The sequence below is a fragment of the Cebus imitator genome, unplaced genomic scaffold, assembly GCF_001604975.1.
Source record: "Cebus imitator isolate Cc_AM_T3 unplaced genomic scaffold, Cebus_imitator-1.0 Scaffold254, whole genome shotgun sequence".
In the NCBI taxonomy this organism is placed as follows: domain Eukaryota; kingdom Metazoa; phylum Chordata; class Mammalia; order Primates; family Cebidae; genus Cebus; species Cebus imitator.
Window position 1 is genome coordinate 452657 of NW_016107569.1, and position 16460 is coordinate 469116.

General features: G+C 54.2%; 2 protein-coding genes and 1 non-coding gene across 15 annotated transcripts in view; all 3 read right to left on the reverse strand.

The window, feature by feature from the left end:
• Positions 1–853, reverse strand: part of POMT1 (protein O-mannosyltransferase 1) — a 22967-nt gene extending 22114 nt beyond the window's left edge. Inside the window, exon 1 of one of the 3 annotated variants that reach the window (XM_017499044.2) lies at positions 573–853. Coding sequence is in view for 1 of the 3 variants with exons in the window: in XM_017499045.2 (XP_017354534.1) it covers positions 573–699 (127 nt within the window). In the remaining 2 variants the exon portion in view is untranslated. The remainder of the gene's footprint in view (positions 1–572) is intronic. The other 2 variants (XM_017499047.2, XM_017499045.2) reach the window with 2 other exon arrangements.
• A 2534-nt stretch (positions 854–3387) lies between these two features.
• The window catches only part of PRRC2B (proline rich coiled-coil 2B), a 120262-nt gene continuing 107189 nt past the window's right edge, over positions 3388–16460 (reverse strand). For 5 of the 11 annotated variants that reach the window (XM_017499034.2, XM_017499039.2, XM_017499038.2 and 2 more), the window contains exons 26-32: positions 16352–16449; positions 15247–15374; positions 14457–14697; positions 11956–12114; positions 11285–11376; positions 9114–9195; positions 7286–7870 (exon numbers count right to left, since the gene is read on the reverse strand). In XM_017499034.2, coding sequence (XP_017354523.1) covers positions 7739–7870; positions 9114–9195; positions 11285–11376; positions 11956–12114; positions 14457–14697; positions 15247–15374; positions 16352–16449 — 932 coding nt within the window. In that variant the 3' untranslated portion in view covers positions 7286–7738. Of the gene's footprint in view, positions 7871–9113; positions 9196–11284; positions 11377–11955; positions 12115–14456; positions 14698–15246; positions 15375–16351; positions 16450–16460 lie in introns of all 11 variants that reach the window. The other 6 variants (XM_017499041.2, XM_037728042.1, XM_017499042.2 and 3 more) reach the window with 4 other exon arrangements.
• LOC119467027 lies at positions 12931–13016 on the reverse strand. Its single transcript, XR_005195547.1, has one exon. It is a non-coding gene; the product is annotated as a small nucleolar RNA SNORD62 (small nucleolar RNA).

Genomic DNA, 16460 nt, shown 5'->3' on the forward strand with positions numbered 1-16460 from the left:
TTTCTCTCTTGGAGGGTGCATTAGCATCCTGAGCCCCCAAGTTCTCCTCCAAGGCTTTATCTTCCCTTGAGCTCTGCTTCTCTTGAAGCTGCATCAGCCTTGGGGTCCCTGTCTCACAACACAGCTGCATCTGGCCGCTGGCACCTCGCTGGCCCCATCTACCCTGGACGAGCTCTGGCTCTTCCCTCCCTGAGCTGCATCTGCCCTGAGCACCTTCCTCCCAAGAGGACCATCCGTCGTGGAAGTGCCTCCTCTCCCCTTGCAGACCGCGTCTCCCTGGCCGGCCCTTCTTCCCCACAGGCCACACCTGTCCCGGCCACCAACTCCGGAGGCTGCACCCGGGGCACGCCCCTCCTCCCTAGTGCTGCACGTGCCGCGGAGTTCTTACTTCGGGGTTCGGTCGGCCCCCGACGCCTCACCTGCCAGGGCCCGAACCCCGCCCCCGGCTCCGACTCAGGCAACACGGGGACGCCCCTGGCCCCAGCCCGTCCGCAGGCCGCTCACCCGCGTCCCGCACTGATGGACTCCCCGAGTTCGGGCTGGGCCCTCATCCCCGGTGTCCCTAAACGTACCCGAGTTTCTCCGAGTCCAGGCAGAGCCGCGCACAGCGCCTAGCAAGGCCTCGGAACCGCCGGACTGAGCCGACGGTTGGGAGCAAGGAGCTTCGGCACACCGCAGCGCCCACCGCCCTCTCGACATTCGATTCACCGCGCCTGCGGGGCCCGACGGGCAGCAGCGCGCGTGCGCACTGGGCGGTGGCGCGCGTGCGCAGCAGGCGAAGGCACCGGGCCCGGGGAGAAGCAAGTGTCAAACGCGGGGGGACCTCCCCTCCCTCGGGTGCTAGTGCTTTGTGCGCCAGGTTTTCTGTGTACTCTAAGCAAACGTGCAGCTTTTTAAAAACGCAGTGGGCTCCCACCCATCTTCTCCTTGCTTTTTCACTCCATCTGGCGTGGAGATCTTAATTCTGCGTCTCACAGCGGCGCGCCAGTTTGCTCCTAGATCTTTTAATTAATTAATTAATTAATTAATTTGGCTTTAAGACGGAGTTTCGCTCTTGTTGCCCAGGCTGTAGGGTAATGGCGCGATCTCGGCTTACCGCAACCTTCGTCTTGCGGGTTCAAGCTATTCTCCTGCTTCAGCTTCCCGAGTAGCTGGGATTGCAGGCGCCCGCCGCCACCACCACGGCTGTTTGTGTTTTTAGTAGAGACCGGTTTCACCATGTTGGTCAGGCTAGTCTCGAACTCCTGACATCAAATGACCCTCCCGTCTCGGCCTCCCAAAGTGCTGTAATTACAGGCGTGAGCCATGGCGCCTGGCTTTAATTTTTTGAGACAGGGTCTCGCTCTTTCGTCCAGGCTCAAGTGGTGTCACGACCACAGCTTGCTGAAGCCTCGACCTCCCTGCCCCACGCGATTCTCCCGCCTCGGCCTCCCAAGCAGCTGGGACCACAGTCCCACGCCCCCACTCCCCTAAGACCCTAGTTTTCTTGCCAAAAAACATCGCTGCCGCGAACCTGCTTGCACATGCATCTAGCAGAGGAGGGGCTGAGGGTAAGTGCATTTAAAAGGGACCTAGGGCCAGGCGCGGTGGCTGACGCCTGTAACCCCAGCACTTTGGGTGACCGAGGCAGGAGGATAGAGTGAGCCTGCTTGAGTTCCAGAAGAGCCTGGGCAACATAGCAAGAACCGGCATGTACGAAAAAATACAAAAATTAGCCTGGCCTGTTGGTGTCTGCCTGCGGCCTCAGCTACAAGGGAGCCTGAGGTAGGAAGATCGCTTGGGGCAGGAAGCTCGAGGCTGCAGTCAGCTGTGGTCACACCTGTCTCAAAACAAAAAAACCAAAAAAACCAGACATGGTGGGGGCTGCAAGACCACCAGAGGCTCCAGTGGGGGCATCTCTCTTAAACTCCCTGGCAGAAGGCTTCCAGGGAGGAGAAACTCCAGTCGGAGGCTTCTTCCTCCCTTCCCAGGGCTGCTCCTCCTCATCCATCAGCCTCTCCAGCCCCCTCTGCTCAGAGTCAAGAGCCTTCCCAAAGACCTGCTTTGGGGCTGACATGGTACTTTTGGTTGACTGCACCCCTTCCCATCTTTTGCCTGGATGGGCACCGAGCATGTAACTGACAGCAATGCAACCAGGCTAATGGATCACTCTTCTCAGCCTCACCCCTTCTTGATCTCCTGGTCTATTTATATGTTAATCTATAGAGACCACTACTCCTGTCTACACTATTAAGGGTTTAATAACCTTAATTATTGTTCTTGGCTGTCTGCAAGATTTTTTCTTCCATGTCCGTCAACATAGCATTAGGTGACACCAGTTGCGAACGTAGTGGTTACTTCCTTATGGCTTACCCATGAGGGGTTATGTGACTCACCCAAGATCCCAGAGAGAGAGGAGGAGCTGGGGCTCACCTGGGTTTGTGGCCAGAGCCTGCAGGCAACTGTGTTTACAGTGGGCAGGGAGGGTTCCCTGGGCCCCGGGAGGGAGTGGGGCTGGGCCGCTGAGCTTTGGTGCATGCTAACAGTGGTGGTGCCTCAGGAGTTAGAGCTCCATCTTGCAGGCCCCCAACCTCAGCACTAGCCTCCTTTGGGGCTGGCTGTGAGCCACCTGTCCCTAGGGAGCAGTCAATCAGGGCACTGAGTGTGGTTGGTTGAAGCTGAGATGCCTGTGCCCAGGTCCCCAACTCTCATCCATAGTCAAGAGGCTTAGAAGGAAGTTGAGGCTGGGGTTCCTCATGGAAACAGCATTTTATTTCTTGGGAGGTAATTAAGTTTTCTGAGCTGGTTCTAGGCACTAAGCCAAAAGCTACTAGTGACTCTGAATCCACACTACCCCATGAAGTTGATACCATTACCATCTACATTTTATGGTTAAGGAGACTGTGACTCAGGTGGTGAAATGTCTTTCCCCAGGACACACAGTGAGGCAATGGCAAAACCGAGAACTGCTGCCTCAACCCATTCTGAACTATTACCCTTTGCTACCCCAGGCCTGGCCTGCTCCTTCCCCACCCCAGAGCACAGGATCATCCTCTACTTCCTGCAAAAGCACTACTACAAGTGGCAACATAACACACCACATGAAATGCTTACCTCCTGTGACCAGCCCATTTCTCACTGCAAGTGGTGGGGTTGCAGGCTGGCACCACGCACAGCCAGATGCCATCTGTGGGAAGAGAGTGGAGAGTGCTCGATGCTGCTGCATTTTGAAGATGCTCCTTAACCACGGGTTCCAGTCCCTTCTCTACCCATACAGCTTCTGTTAAGGTGTGCCGGCCGTGCCACTCCTGATTTCTGTGCGAACTCTGTAAAATTAGAACTTTTGATCTGTAGGTCTCTCCAGTCAAATGACTGAGAAATGAGGGGCATACAACCTGAGAAAGCATGTTCAGCTTTATTTTTTTTAACTTTTTTTTTATTTAAATAAGGAGAATTCTTTCATATGGAAAGAGCTAGTACAATCACATATTTGAAAGGAGAAACAATAGGTACTGAACCGGAGGGAAAGGGCGAGGGTGTGCCAGCACCAGCCTGGTGAATCCACAATTCCATTTCCCACCCAAGGTAAGTTTCCCGAAATAATGTATAAACAAGCTGCACATTACACCTCTAGCCATCGTCTGCCCTTTCAAATATCTGGTCTACATGAAAAGACAAAGAGGAAAGGCCAAAACATAAACAAAAGGAAACAAAAACAAAACGCAACCCTCTTAAGAACCAAACAAAAAACCCCCAAATCCTTTTTTACTACACAAGGCATGAGGTCAAAAGCTTGAGGACAGCGTCCCCTTTAGACCATGGGAGAAAGGCTTCCACACAGAACCTTAGCAGGAATTCCCATTCCGAGGCTTCAGAACATGCTGAAGATGGGGCTCGGGGGGTGCCACTACCATCCTGGAGGCCACCAACTGGGGTGAACTGGTGAACAGCAGGTCTCACGTGCCTGAATATCACCAGCCCAACAGGCACTGGTGGCCCTGGTAGAGCATGGCTGGGCCAGTGTCCATCCCCAACAATGAGCCACTCCTGTCCTGGATGACTTCCTGTGTAGGTCCGTCACATTTCGGACGAGAGCTGGCTTTCTGGAAGCCTACATTCCCATTCACGACAGAGCACACATACCCTGGTATCCTTGGTCTTCAAAGGCCATTTCCAACAGACCCTCTAACTCAGGCCTGCTCTGCAGGAAGTGAAAAGGGACAAATAAAGATCTGAGGGGCAGCCTGCAGTTACTTGGCAGAGGGGAACCAATGGCAGGGAGGAGCTCCACCACAGCTGCCACACTGCTGCAGCAGGCCAGGCCACAGCACAGCCCTGCACCTGTGTGCGCCCAGCTTCCAGAAGGTGTCACTGACTGTCCTGAAGGCAGATCCAGAAGACAGGAGGGCGACAGCATAGCTGGAGAGCACTGATGTCAACGTTTAACAAGGTACCCCAGGGTCCCTAAAAGTGGCTGGAAGGACCATAGCTTTGGAACTGAACCGATTTTCTTGAATGTGAAATAATAAAGTTATCCTTTGTTTTTTCCCTTAAGGAACCTAGAGCTATAGTGTTTATGAATTCCAAGTTTAAAAACAATACGAATGTTTAAAAAAAAAAAAAAAAGAGAAAGGCAGGGGGAGGAGGGGGAGAGCCAACAGTTAAGAAAACCAAACCAAATGATGCAGCTGGCAGAGAAGTCCCCAGTGGGTGGATGAGCGTTTCAGACGCACACCCACACTCTGGACTTCATCCCACTCTAGTGGGCGGTGGACAGGTATCACCGCAAGGCCACTGGTTGCTGAGCAATGGGCCACACGCCCGATGGCCAAGGCAGAGCTGCCAGCATAGGGAGGAGGGCGACTTTAGCAGGCAAAGGTGAGGGAGTTATGACCCTCTACTCCCCACCTCAGCAGCAAAAAAGGGAAGTGCTGGTCTCCACTTGTTCCCACCAAGGCCCCACGGTATCCTGACAGAAGCCTCTGCATGTATCTGTGCTCTGAGGATGGACGGGGGTTTGAAAACGAAATGACCCTATGTCCTACTACCTTGAGCTTGGCTCTAAAACCACGTGAAAGGAAGAGATATATTGCACCTTAAAACGTCTCTGCACTAAGAACTGCATTTAATCAGACCAAGGAAGGGGGTGGGGCATTGGGAGGCCTGAAGCCTACCCTTAGCCCGCAGTGTCTCATTTAAAATCTGCATCTCAGCAGAGACTACAGCTCAGGTGACACAGAGGTGGTGACTGCACCGCACTTCACATGCAATTTCCTGGCCTTTCCTGCACAGAATTCAGACATGATATATAAATAGAGCAGTGAAACATTTACTTCTTTCACCTAGACCTACAACATCAATACATATAAATAAATTCTAGTTTTTTTTCTGTTTTTGTTTTTATTTGGGGTGAGGGAGGAGAAAGGCAGGAAATACCGGGTGAGAGAAAAGGGCTGGAGAACAGGTGACCTTTTTGTTTTTATTTTTTCTCAAACAGCAATTACTGTGGGTCTGATGCCAGGTTCACCTGAAGGATACATCTTGAGTTTTTAACAGCATCCAGGCGGCTTTTTCTTTCAACAAATCACACGCACCACCGCATCAGGTGGAAGGGGTCTGGCCATGTGGCTCAAGTGTCCAGGTGGAGATGAATGTGTGGCTCCTGCAGGCCTGGGCTCACCCAGGAACGGCCTGGCAAAGGGGACGCGTGGGGACAGAGAGGGCTCACCCCATGCCCACAAGCAGCCGCTTGCAGCGGGAGAAGGAAAAGCAGACAAGAAGCTCAGGTAGGAAATGCCCGTAACTTCCGGGTGGGCCACCCCTCGGGAAGGGACTCAAGAGTAAAGACGGGATGAAGAGGGAAAGACAACGTGAGGGCAGGAGGGGAGCTGCTAAAAGATACAGGTGAACAGTAAAGCGTCTTTCAGTTAAACTGCCCCTTCCCAGGCAGCTCCGGGGTTGGTGCTGTTCGTAGGAGGCCATTCTCCCACTTCCTTAGACTTGTGAGAGAAGTAAGAAATAACTTCAACAGTTCCTAAGATGCTCCTTCCCATGTTCCACACTAGACACAGCTTAGAGCCCAAGCCGAAATGGCTGTCCTGTGCCCATGAGACACTGGGGCAGCCTCTGGGCGGGTGTGACCCCGTCCCCTCCACACTGTGTTCTGAGCCAGCCTCCTCTGGAGGAGAAGGTAGACACTCAAGTGATCCCTAAAAACAGCTGAGAAACTTGAACTGCTCCCCCGCCTTTCCTTGGAATGACAGAATCTGGGGTGATTTCCTTCTTACGTAAAAACAAGCCCAGCACACCATGGCTCACATAAGCCTCTGTTTGGAGGCAGCCCTATAGCCTGGAGGTGCTGCCCTCCCGGAGGCTGTGCAGGCCCTTTGGACTGCGGTCAGCCCTGCACTCAGCCTCACCCTGGCCCCGCCCAGCTGTCTGAAGACTTGAGACTGATGCCTGCTGCTTAGCTCAGGCCCTCCCGTCCCGACAACCTCGGTCTGCTGCTGGGAGTGAAACAGAGGAGGAGAAGAACCAACTCCCAGTGGCCTCACTTGGGGACCACACGAGTGTCCACTCCCTCCATCAAGTAGGAGTGATGTTCATGATGAGCTGTGTGGGAGGTGGAGACGGGTCCAGAGAAAGCAGCAGGCTCCAGAAAAGGAAGGAAGGAAATTGACAGGTTACAGAAGGCTTCAAGGAAAGAAGTGCGTGAAAAACACAGCGTCCCTGAGGGGCAGGGTGTGGAGCCTCAGAAGCAGAGCCCACGGGGCCTGGGATGGACCTGTGGTGCGTCAGCTTGCCCCATTTGGGCCAACCTGGGAGCCACCAGCAGCCATCTCCATGATTTGTCCCTGGTGCCCAGATCCACTGGCTTTCGAAGAGCCCAGGACAGGGATACTGTGTGATTCTCTTGCCAAAACCGTCATCAACTTCATGGGCTGCCTGTAAACGCCCTGGGCTCATCAGATCAGGAGCTGGAACCCAAATGCAACCCCCAACCTGCCTACTGCTCTGCGCACCCCATTGCTTCCCAGGCGGGGAGCCAGGCACTAGAGTGCTCACAATGGGTGCCCTCAAGAACCTTCATTTCTTTTTGCAAATAACTTCAAAGGTGAACCAGCTGGGGGATCAGGAGGGGATGCATTCTTAAGAGTCATCTCTTAAGGTATCAAAGTGACGTATCAAATTAAACAGGACAGAGGCGAAAGGAAGCCACTGGAGACGGAAGGGAGGGGTGGGGCTGGCGAGGAACGTAGAAAAGTTCAGCTATACAGACGGAGCTTGCGTTTTTTCTTTTCCTTTGCCCTTTGTAAAAACCTTGGCTACTTTTTAAAACAAAAAGCCTCAAAGTAAAATGACCCTGCTGCCAAACCACAGTGCCTAGGGATGGGCTGCTGGGCCGGAAGCACTGCTGAGAAGGTGCCCTGGCCGCGCGGCAGGACAGGGAGGAGCAGGGAGGGCGGATCTGCACTGCACGGGAGGCGAGTCACTCCACGGTCACGGTGGGAGGAGATGGGATGAAGGAGTCATTTGCTTTTTTGTTTCATAATCAAAGCAAGCGGGTCAATGCCATATATCCACGGGTGCAAGCTGGTTGATGACAGAGCTTTCAGGAGTGGAGAGAGGAGGGAGGTCTCTCAGTCCAGGCCAGGTGTTTGGACGGTGGATCTGGTGAGGCTCCCGAGCGTCAGCTGTGTTGAGGCCACGTGACGGCACCGTCCCCAGTGGGGCGAGGCGAGGTGGCAGCCAGGCACCGTCAGGCCTTACTCTCCTCCACTTTGACAGCCCGAGGCTTGATCGCTCCAGTTCGCTTCATCTGGGAGGCAGCCGAGGGGGCCTCCTGCAGCTTCACGGCTCCCAGGCTGGGTTTCTCATCCACTCGTTTTGCCTTTGGACAGATGAACGGGAAAAACAAAGTGACCCTGATGCTGAAACGTCTGTTTGGATACATAGCTCCCACCACTCCCTTCCTGCTCCTGAATGCAGGGAAAGCTCCCCTAAGTCATCCATCCCTTGGTTGAAGGACCAGACTTACAAATCCCCCTCCTAGTAAGGAAAGTGGCACAACTGCCGTCCCTGTTCCCTCCCTATGAGTCCCGAGTGCAGTGATTCGGAGAGGCAGGAAGACACCGAGTCCTCCACAAGGAATTCCGCAATGGCACATCCAGGGCGGAAGCAGTTCTAGTCCCAAGGCCAGCTGAAGAACCTTTTCAAATCAGTGCACATCCTGCCCCACAAGCAAAAAGCCCCTTCGAGTAGATCCAAGTGCCCCCTGAACATCTCGGAGGCCCCGACTGTCTGCTGGGGCCCTAGGCAGACTTGCCTCCCGCCCCAGATCTTTGGCCTCGATTCAGCCATAACTCCCACTCTATAACCTTTCCCTGGGACCCCATTCCCAGTCAGGGCTCCCCTGGTCTGTGGCTCTACATGGGGGTGGGATGGGGAAGTCACAGAGCAGCCAGCACATCTGCCCTCCTCCCCGCCCTCCAAGTCTGAACTCTGGAAGAAAGCTTTAGAAGCTTATTCCACACAATTCTCATGACCCCCAGAGGAACCAATGAGAGCAATCACTTCCCACCTCTACCAGCCAGGCACAGTGACTGATGAAACACCCAGGTCTGAGGGGCCTAAGCTCTGAGCCCCAGCACGTTTTAGAGACTAGTGAAGAGAATAGTGCCTGCAGGGAAAGACACTGAGATGTACTTTTCATAATCAAATGGGAAAACTTAATTTCACCTGTGATCCCACCCAGCCAAGACAAAGACGAGACACACCACTGACTCGCGCACCCCGGCTTCTAGAGCTGACCCCAAACCTAACCGAGTCTCCCAGAGTGCCTCACAGCCCCGACCTGCCAGGGCCAGTCCACCTTCCAGCGTCACCTCCTCAGAGGAATCAGCATCCTCCCTTCTCTGCAGGACAAGGAAGGATCCAGACGCCCGTCAAGAGGAGAAATGCCTTCGCCAGGAGGGACGCGGATGGCCCAGCTCCTGGTTCCGTGCTCTAACCGCTAGGGCATGGCTCTCTTTAGACAAGGAGCACTCAGATAGGTTGGACAGTCCCTTCTCTTTTGGCGCTTGGAGACGGGCCTAAATGTCCAGGGCTGAAGGGTCTGGAAAGCCATCTTCTACCTGTTGCACGTAGTGTCCCTGCACAGAGCCCATGTTAACTGCTGATCCAGAGGGCTTCCCACTGGGGCTAGCAGAGCTAGGCCTGAAAAAACCAAAGGCAGGGGTTGAGAATACACAACGTGTCACCACAGAAATGGAGTCAAAGCCTAGCACATGGAGGAGGCGCGAGGAAGGAAGGGCCTGGGTCAGAGGTGCTCTCTCTGGACCTCTTGATGGGGAAAAAAACCACAGACCTAAGACAGCCAAGAACACAGCAGGGCAAGGGAGTGGCTGTCAGCGACCACCGCGGCACCTCCAGGACAGAGCTCAAGGAGACACACCACAAAAGAGGGAGGCTGGGGCCCTGTGCAGGTGGGCACGGCTGTCCTGCTGTGCAGAAAGGGACACTGGCCGTCTCAGGCTCTGGACCAACATGGTGCAGTGCCCCAGGCAAAAGGCCTAGAAGCCTGACACTGAGCCAGAAGAGGGGGTGGAGGAACAAAAATGTACGACATGCTTCTAAATGTGTTCCACTGACCACTAGTTAGTTCCCAGGGATGTTAATTAGGGGCTACGTGGGAAAAAAATTCTGCCGTCCAAAAGCCTAAGTGCCATGGGCACGGAGTTCAACAGGACTCTCCACCCAGGCCTTCTCAGCCTCTGTGCTGGCGAGTGCCTCTCCCGGCAGGCCGCCCCAGAGACAGCACACCCCCGAGGACCTGACCAAAGAAACTTTTTTTTTTTTTTTGCAGGGCACATCTCAGCAGCTCTAGTTCCAGAAAACTTTGGGAAACATTGCTTTACACAATTATAGCAATTTTCCCAACCCTCCTAAAACACCATCAAAACAAAGCTTCTAGTTAAGGCTTCCACTTTCCAAGTACTGTCCAAAGAATAATCTGCTGCCATTCCTACGTCTACATAGACAGGCAATTCTTGTCCCATGAGCTTCTGTTCTCTGGGTTTTGCCTCTTTGAGGAAGGCTCTGTAGCCAGAGGCTGCTGGGATCCGCCTGTGGCAGCAGCAGGACAGCATGTGCTCAGACCTGCGGCCGCCTTCCTCCTCCCAGCTCCGCTCCGTGGTGGGTGCTGCTGTCCAGCTATCTTTTCCACACAGTCCTGATGTTTTGGTCTATGTGAAAGACATGGCAGGAAAACAAATACTAAAAACAGAAATAAATGAAGCCAGGAGAGTGAAAGTAAGAACAGAAAAGATGGAATGGGAGGAAAATCCACAAAAACCCCTTTCTCTGGAAATGGAGGAACAAGAGTGGAATGCTGTGATGGAGGCGGCGGCCTGACAGGCAAAGGGCAGCAGGGCAGAGGGGTGCAGCCGGAGCAACTCGCAACCACAGAGGCCTGGCTTGCAGAGCACTCCTCAGGCCCACAAGTACCTGTGTATTCATGGGGTCACCTCGTGGTGCATGCAGTAGGGGTGTTAACCTCTCACAGGGTACCATGGGTCAGGCACATCTGTTTCACTCATTTTGCAAACACAAAGCGGTCTCAGGAATCTCCCACATGTAACAAGGGTCGACTGACTATACAAACCCTCGGAGCCCAGGGCCAGAGCGTGCTGCCTTCACACCTGCACAGGGGGAGCAGTGGGACCAGATGCTCTCGCCAGCATCCGACAGAGCCACCTGTGTATCCCGCTGAGGGGACCTGGGACGGTTACCGGGGGTGGAGACAGATACAAAGGAAGCAAAAAGCGGGTGCTGGTTTGTAGTGTGGAAGGAATGACCCCACGAGCCCAGTAATAAAAGTCCCCTGGCAGAGGTCAGAGGGCAAATCCGGGGAAAGAGACGCAGGAAAGGCCATGCTCCTCCCCTTGCTGGGATGCAGCCCTGCGGCCAGTGGGTCCTCTTTTTAGGATCTGATGGGAAGTCACATCAGTCCTGATGCCTACTAAATGTCAGCAGTTCCTTTTCCTACCTTTCCAGAAAGCTCCCCAATCCAGAGCATCTTACTGTAATGATTAAAACCCAAACCACTCTCCTGATTGCTCATTGTCCCACGTTTAACTGCAACACCAGTGCATCCAGTGCCGAAATGCCACAGTGACGTGAGGCGCACAGAAGGACCAGAGCGCTGACAGCTCTCCCTGGGCCCAGACATTCTTCTGAGCCACTGGGCCGTGGCTCTAGCAACAGCTCAGCTAAGCAGCACACAGTCCCCAGGGAGTGGCTTTACCTGTAGGTCTGTGGTGATGGCATGGGGCCTCCTGAAGGGACATTCTGTTTACTGTCGGCAAAGTGGAAGCCTTTCATCTCCATCTGAGAGGGCTAAAGAGACCAAACAGTAACATGTTGTCATCTGAGGCCCTGGAGACAGTGGACCACCCAGACTCACTGAACCACACCCAGGGCAGAGGGGGCAAGGGCCGTGGGACTAGAGCAGCGGTTTTTAACACCAGGGCCCAGTTTCATGGAAGACGATTTTTCCATAGACCAATAGAGGTCTGCAGCCCAGGGGCTGGGACCCCTGTTCTGCAGGAATCTGCAAGCCCCTCCCCTCCAAGCCAGACTCAAAAGAGGGCTTCTTCTTAGGAGCAGGAACCACCACAAATTTTATTCTTTTTAAAGTGAGGTGGGAGAGCCAATGAAGCATGGTCACCCACAGCAGGGCCTCCTGGGGAGCTGGGGAGGAATGCTGATTCCTGGCCCTCAGCCCTTGACACGTTCAGAGTCCCCAGGACCTGCCCCTTGATGGCCACCCACACAGTCACATTCCTTTCTGCCCTGGCAGTCCTGCATATACCCAAGCCACTGGCTCTTTCTACCACACAGGGGTTCTTAGCTGGCTAGAACCTTGGTGAGGCAAGGCCCCTTCCCCAGGGTAACGGGCAGATGGGGTCCCCTTACCTCTCTGCTGGTGTTCAGGACTGGCGGCTGGGACCCGGGTGGAGGAATCCTTCGGGGGGCCCCAACAGAGAGGCTCTGCCCAGGCGGCAGCTGAATGGACTGGGGCAGGATCAGCGGCTGCTGCCCGGAGCCGTACCGAGGCAGTGGCATGGTCAGCTGCTGGGCGACAAGGATAGTCAGGAGGAAAAACGGATGCTACGGAGAAACCCCAAACACACACCAAAGAGTGACTGCACATGTACTTCAGATTCATACACTGCAGAAGAACTCAAGCAAGAAGAACTCAAGCAAGAAGAACTGCACACAGCAGGACACGTTCTGATTTCTACTGTGGGATGGGAGAGATCGCCCAGGATTTTACACCTTCGACGCCAGGGGCATGTCTTCTTGCTGGAATGGAGTACGTGGTGAGAAAATGGGCAAGACTAAGCTGGCTGCAGGCACAGGAGCTAACAGCATACATGTGTCTCATGCACATCTCTTCAAAGGGCTGGGTCTATCTTCAGCCCTTACTGCCTTTGTCCGGCAAGCGCTCACTGAAAGCATACAATCGGCCGGGGAGGCCCTGTCCAACACGAGCCTGGGCACTGCCAGGGCAGTGTGTGACACGCTGGACACAGCTGCAGGACACTCTGGGTGGAGTGGCACAGCATCTGTGGGTACACACAGGGCAGGGGCAGACAAGGAGAGGAGTAAGGAAAGTCGAAGTAATGGCTAAGCCAAGTCCCAAAAGATGAAAGCTGCACTGGACGTGTATCTCTGCATTCCTTTGTACGGCACAAACATTGAAGACTCTTACTGTTTTGCATCAAGACCCAGCTCGATTCCGGGCTGTGAGAATCCTTTGAAGCATGCCATGACAGGAGAAGAGGGTGGCTGCAAGGCCTAACTGACTAGAACAAGATCGGCAAGGAGGATGTGGGCCTGGAGACTTAAGGGCAGGGGTATAGGATGGCGGGGCCGGGCCACTTTTGGTCTCTCAGTCACTGTCCTCTTCATCTCCCTGCTATTGAGTCCACAGTGGAGGGTCAGAAGGATCTATTGGAATTACATCATTGAGACTTGTGGTGGCCAGAGCCTCAAAGCACCACGTTCCTCCTTGGAGCACCAACATGGTACAGGATGAAGACAAGGGGGATAGGCTGCCATTTTTAGAGTGCTGACTTGGGGTATGATCTGACTTGCAGAGAGGCCAGGTAGGAGCCCCCGCAGGAGCTGGACAGTGTGGTGTGGTGTGGTAGAGGGGATGAGAAACAGCTGGATTCTGAATCCTTCCTTTTAAAGGCAGAGCTGACAGACCTGCTGAAGGATCAGAGGGCAAGGTGAGGAGGAACAGGGAACAAAGGAGGACATGGACTGGACAAGCAGAAGGATCGTGAGATGCCACAAGACACCACAGCACAGATGGTGGAAAGTTGACTGGATTTGAGATTCAATTCCAGGGACAGATGTGAGCTGAGGATGTCCATTTGGGAGTAAAGAGAAGATGGGAGGGATTTGGAGCCATGACTGTTGAAAGATACCCAAAGCAGGGCCCAGGGGCATGCCGAGCATTACGGAAGGAGGGGACAGCAAAGGAGACTAAGGCAGCCCAAGGCAGCAGGAAAGCCAGGAGTGACGGCCTGGAAACTGGGTGAAGAACATGGTTCGAGGGGCGTAGGGGGTGGGGGTGGGGGGCGGGATCACGGGGTCAGCAGTGCAACTCATTTGTGTAATGACAGGACTACCTTATGCACAAAACAGAGGGAGACTTGCTGGGGCGGCCCCCCAGGGGCACAGGCAGCACCCAGGCAAGGATGTGGCCAAGGGGGCTCGGAGATTAATCACTGCTTCTGTTTCCTGGGTGACACAGGAAGGGAGGTCATGGGTGGGAGGCAGTGAGGGGCAAGATGCAAGTCTGAAAAACTGCTAAGAGGGTGGGGGTTGACAGGGAGCCACAGCTTGGGTGAAATGCAAAGGCCACGTGGCTCAACAGATCTACTGATGGGGAGGAAGAAGCCAGGCCAAGGGAAGGATGACAAAAACGGGGGTGGCAGAGACTGGGCTTGGTGGCTCACGCCTATAATCCCAGCACTCTGGGAGGCTGAGGTGGGTGAATCACTTGAGGTTAGGAGTTCGAGACCAGCCTGGCAGACATGGCAAAACCCTGTCTCTACTAAAAATACAAAAAGTAGCCAGGCATAGTGGCACATGCCTGTAATCCCCACTACTCAGGAGGCTGAGGCAGTAGAATTGCTTGAATGTGGGAGGCAGAGGTTGCAGTGAATCGAGATGATGCCACTGTACTCCAGCCTGGGCGACAGAGTGAGACTCTGTCTCGGAAAAAAAAAAAAGCAACAGGGCTACTCAGAAGAGGCTGACTTCCTGCATGCCAAGGAATGGGCACAGTGGCTATCAACAGCATGACAGGCCAGCACACACTGAGAGGCAGGTGAAAAGAAAAGGCAAAGTTGTGAAAGAAAGAAGCCTAGGGCTTTGGGTGGAGTGACTGAATTCCTGACCTGTGGGAGCTGAGAGTCCAACATCTGGGAAGCACCCAGGCCGGCAGCCTGGCCGAGCTGGCCCTCGTAGACCAGGGCTTGGTTCCCGCTCATGGGCTGGTAGGGGGAGCCAGACTGTGGCTTCACCATCTCCAAGGGCTGAATGCCTGGGAACGCTGAGTACGGAGGCTTCAAGGCTGTGCCGCCAGAAAGGATCATGGTGCTGGGCGGTGACAGGCTGGGGTGCATGTACACCTGAGATCTGCAAGAGCCATACAGAAGGTCAGGGTCAGGTGGGTGAGCACTGCCATGCATCCGGCCCCACACCTCAGAGATCCCCCGTAGAGCTTGCTAAAACACAGATCCCCGGCCCTACCCCAAGAACGCGACTCTGAGGGATCAGGATAAGGCCCTAGAACAAGCTGCTAGGTGGCCCTGATGCTGCTGGATTAAACAAGTGAACATATCCAGGCTGTACAAGGCACAGGACACTAGCCACACTGGTAGCCACATTGAAGGAGCAGCCAGGGGTAGGGAGGACGCAGGGAGTCAAGGGGAGAGGAGGAGGAAGGAGCAAGGGAAGGAGGCAAGATGACATGGAAAAGCAAAACCAGGCCACTGCATTATCAGCCTGGCCCAGGCTTCTCCTAGAGCACAGCTAATAACAGACTGAAGAGTGATCCAGAGCAACACCCCTGCCCCACTGGGCCCAAAGCAGAGAAGCACCAAACAGCTGCAGGATAGAGGCAGCACACAGGGCCAAGGCCCTGACTGTGAGCTGCCAGCTCCGCGCACTGGTACAGGAGCTCACCTGAAGGGCGGTAAGGAGCTGAAGATCTCCTGGGACTGGGACACAGGAAGCCCACCCCTCAGTCCAAGCTGAGCTTGTGCCTGCAGAGATGTGTGAAGGGAGATCGGGATCTGCTGGGCAGCGGCGGCCTGCGAATGGGAAGCCGGGGTGGGGGGAGGTAACCGCAAGGCCCATTCAGGTGGTTCCTCACCTCCCATCTCCCACCTCCCCAGCCCCTCTCCACATGGCTGTTGGGACATTTCCCAAAATTCCAATTCCAGCATGTCATTCCTGGGCTTCCCTTGCTATTGGGAAAAAGCCTATAATGAAAAACTGGTAGCAACCCCAAACCACAGCATAGCTCTACCCTGGAATTCTATACAGCAACAAAAATGGATCCTAGCACACAAGTCCAGAGATGAGTTCCAGAAACACAACGCTGAATTTAACAATGTACAAAAAGAAAGATACATGCAGTCTGACCCGGTTATGCAAGAACAAAAATCTTGAAAATCAAATATAGCAGTTAAGAACATGTGTTTAAAAAGAGGTCAGCAGAGGCCAGGTCCTCCATCGGCAAGTCTGCACTTGGAGCAGATTCTGCCTGGAAGTCCGCTGTTGTGGCTGTGCAGGGACATGAGTCTGAGGGGTGGCTGAACCATCCCAAAGGCCCAGCACCAGCATTAGGAGGGAGACTTCCAAAAATTACCCCTTGGCAGCACAGAAAGTATGCCAGTCCTGCATAAAAAGAAACGCCTGCTCATTTCTAAGACTACCTCTTTCTAACGCATCCATGCCTGGGAGTTTAGGCCTTTCTTCTCTTCATCAGAAGGATACCTGATCACCAAAGAAAATTCCATTTTAGCTAATTCCCCAGCTAGGACACAAGGAGGGAGAATTTTGAGAAAAGAAAACTGAGCAGAGTGGGGAGCAGTCGGCTCCACTCCTCTTCCCTATCTCTCGTTATTTACTTAAGTATCTTCTGGCTGCCGTGATGGGCCAGGTGCTGGCCATCACATGTGAGGGATGGAAAATGAGAGACAATGAGCAAATAGATGAGCAAGCCAATTCCACCTTGCACTGGCTCCCTCCCCCACCGACAGGCCACCTGGCTTGCTGCTGTCACCTGTTGGTAACTCTGCTGCTGAGGTATCGTTTGAGGAACCAGCCGGGGCTGGCTTGCAAATACATGGCCATCCAGGTACAGGGGTGGGAGGTGGCTGCCTGGAAACAGA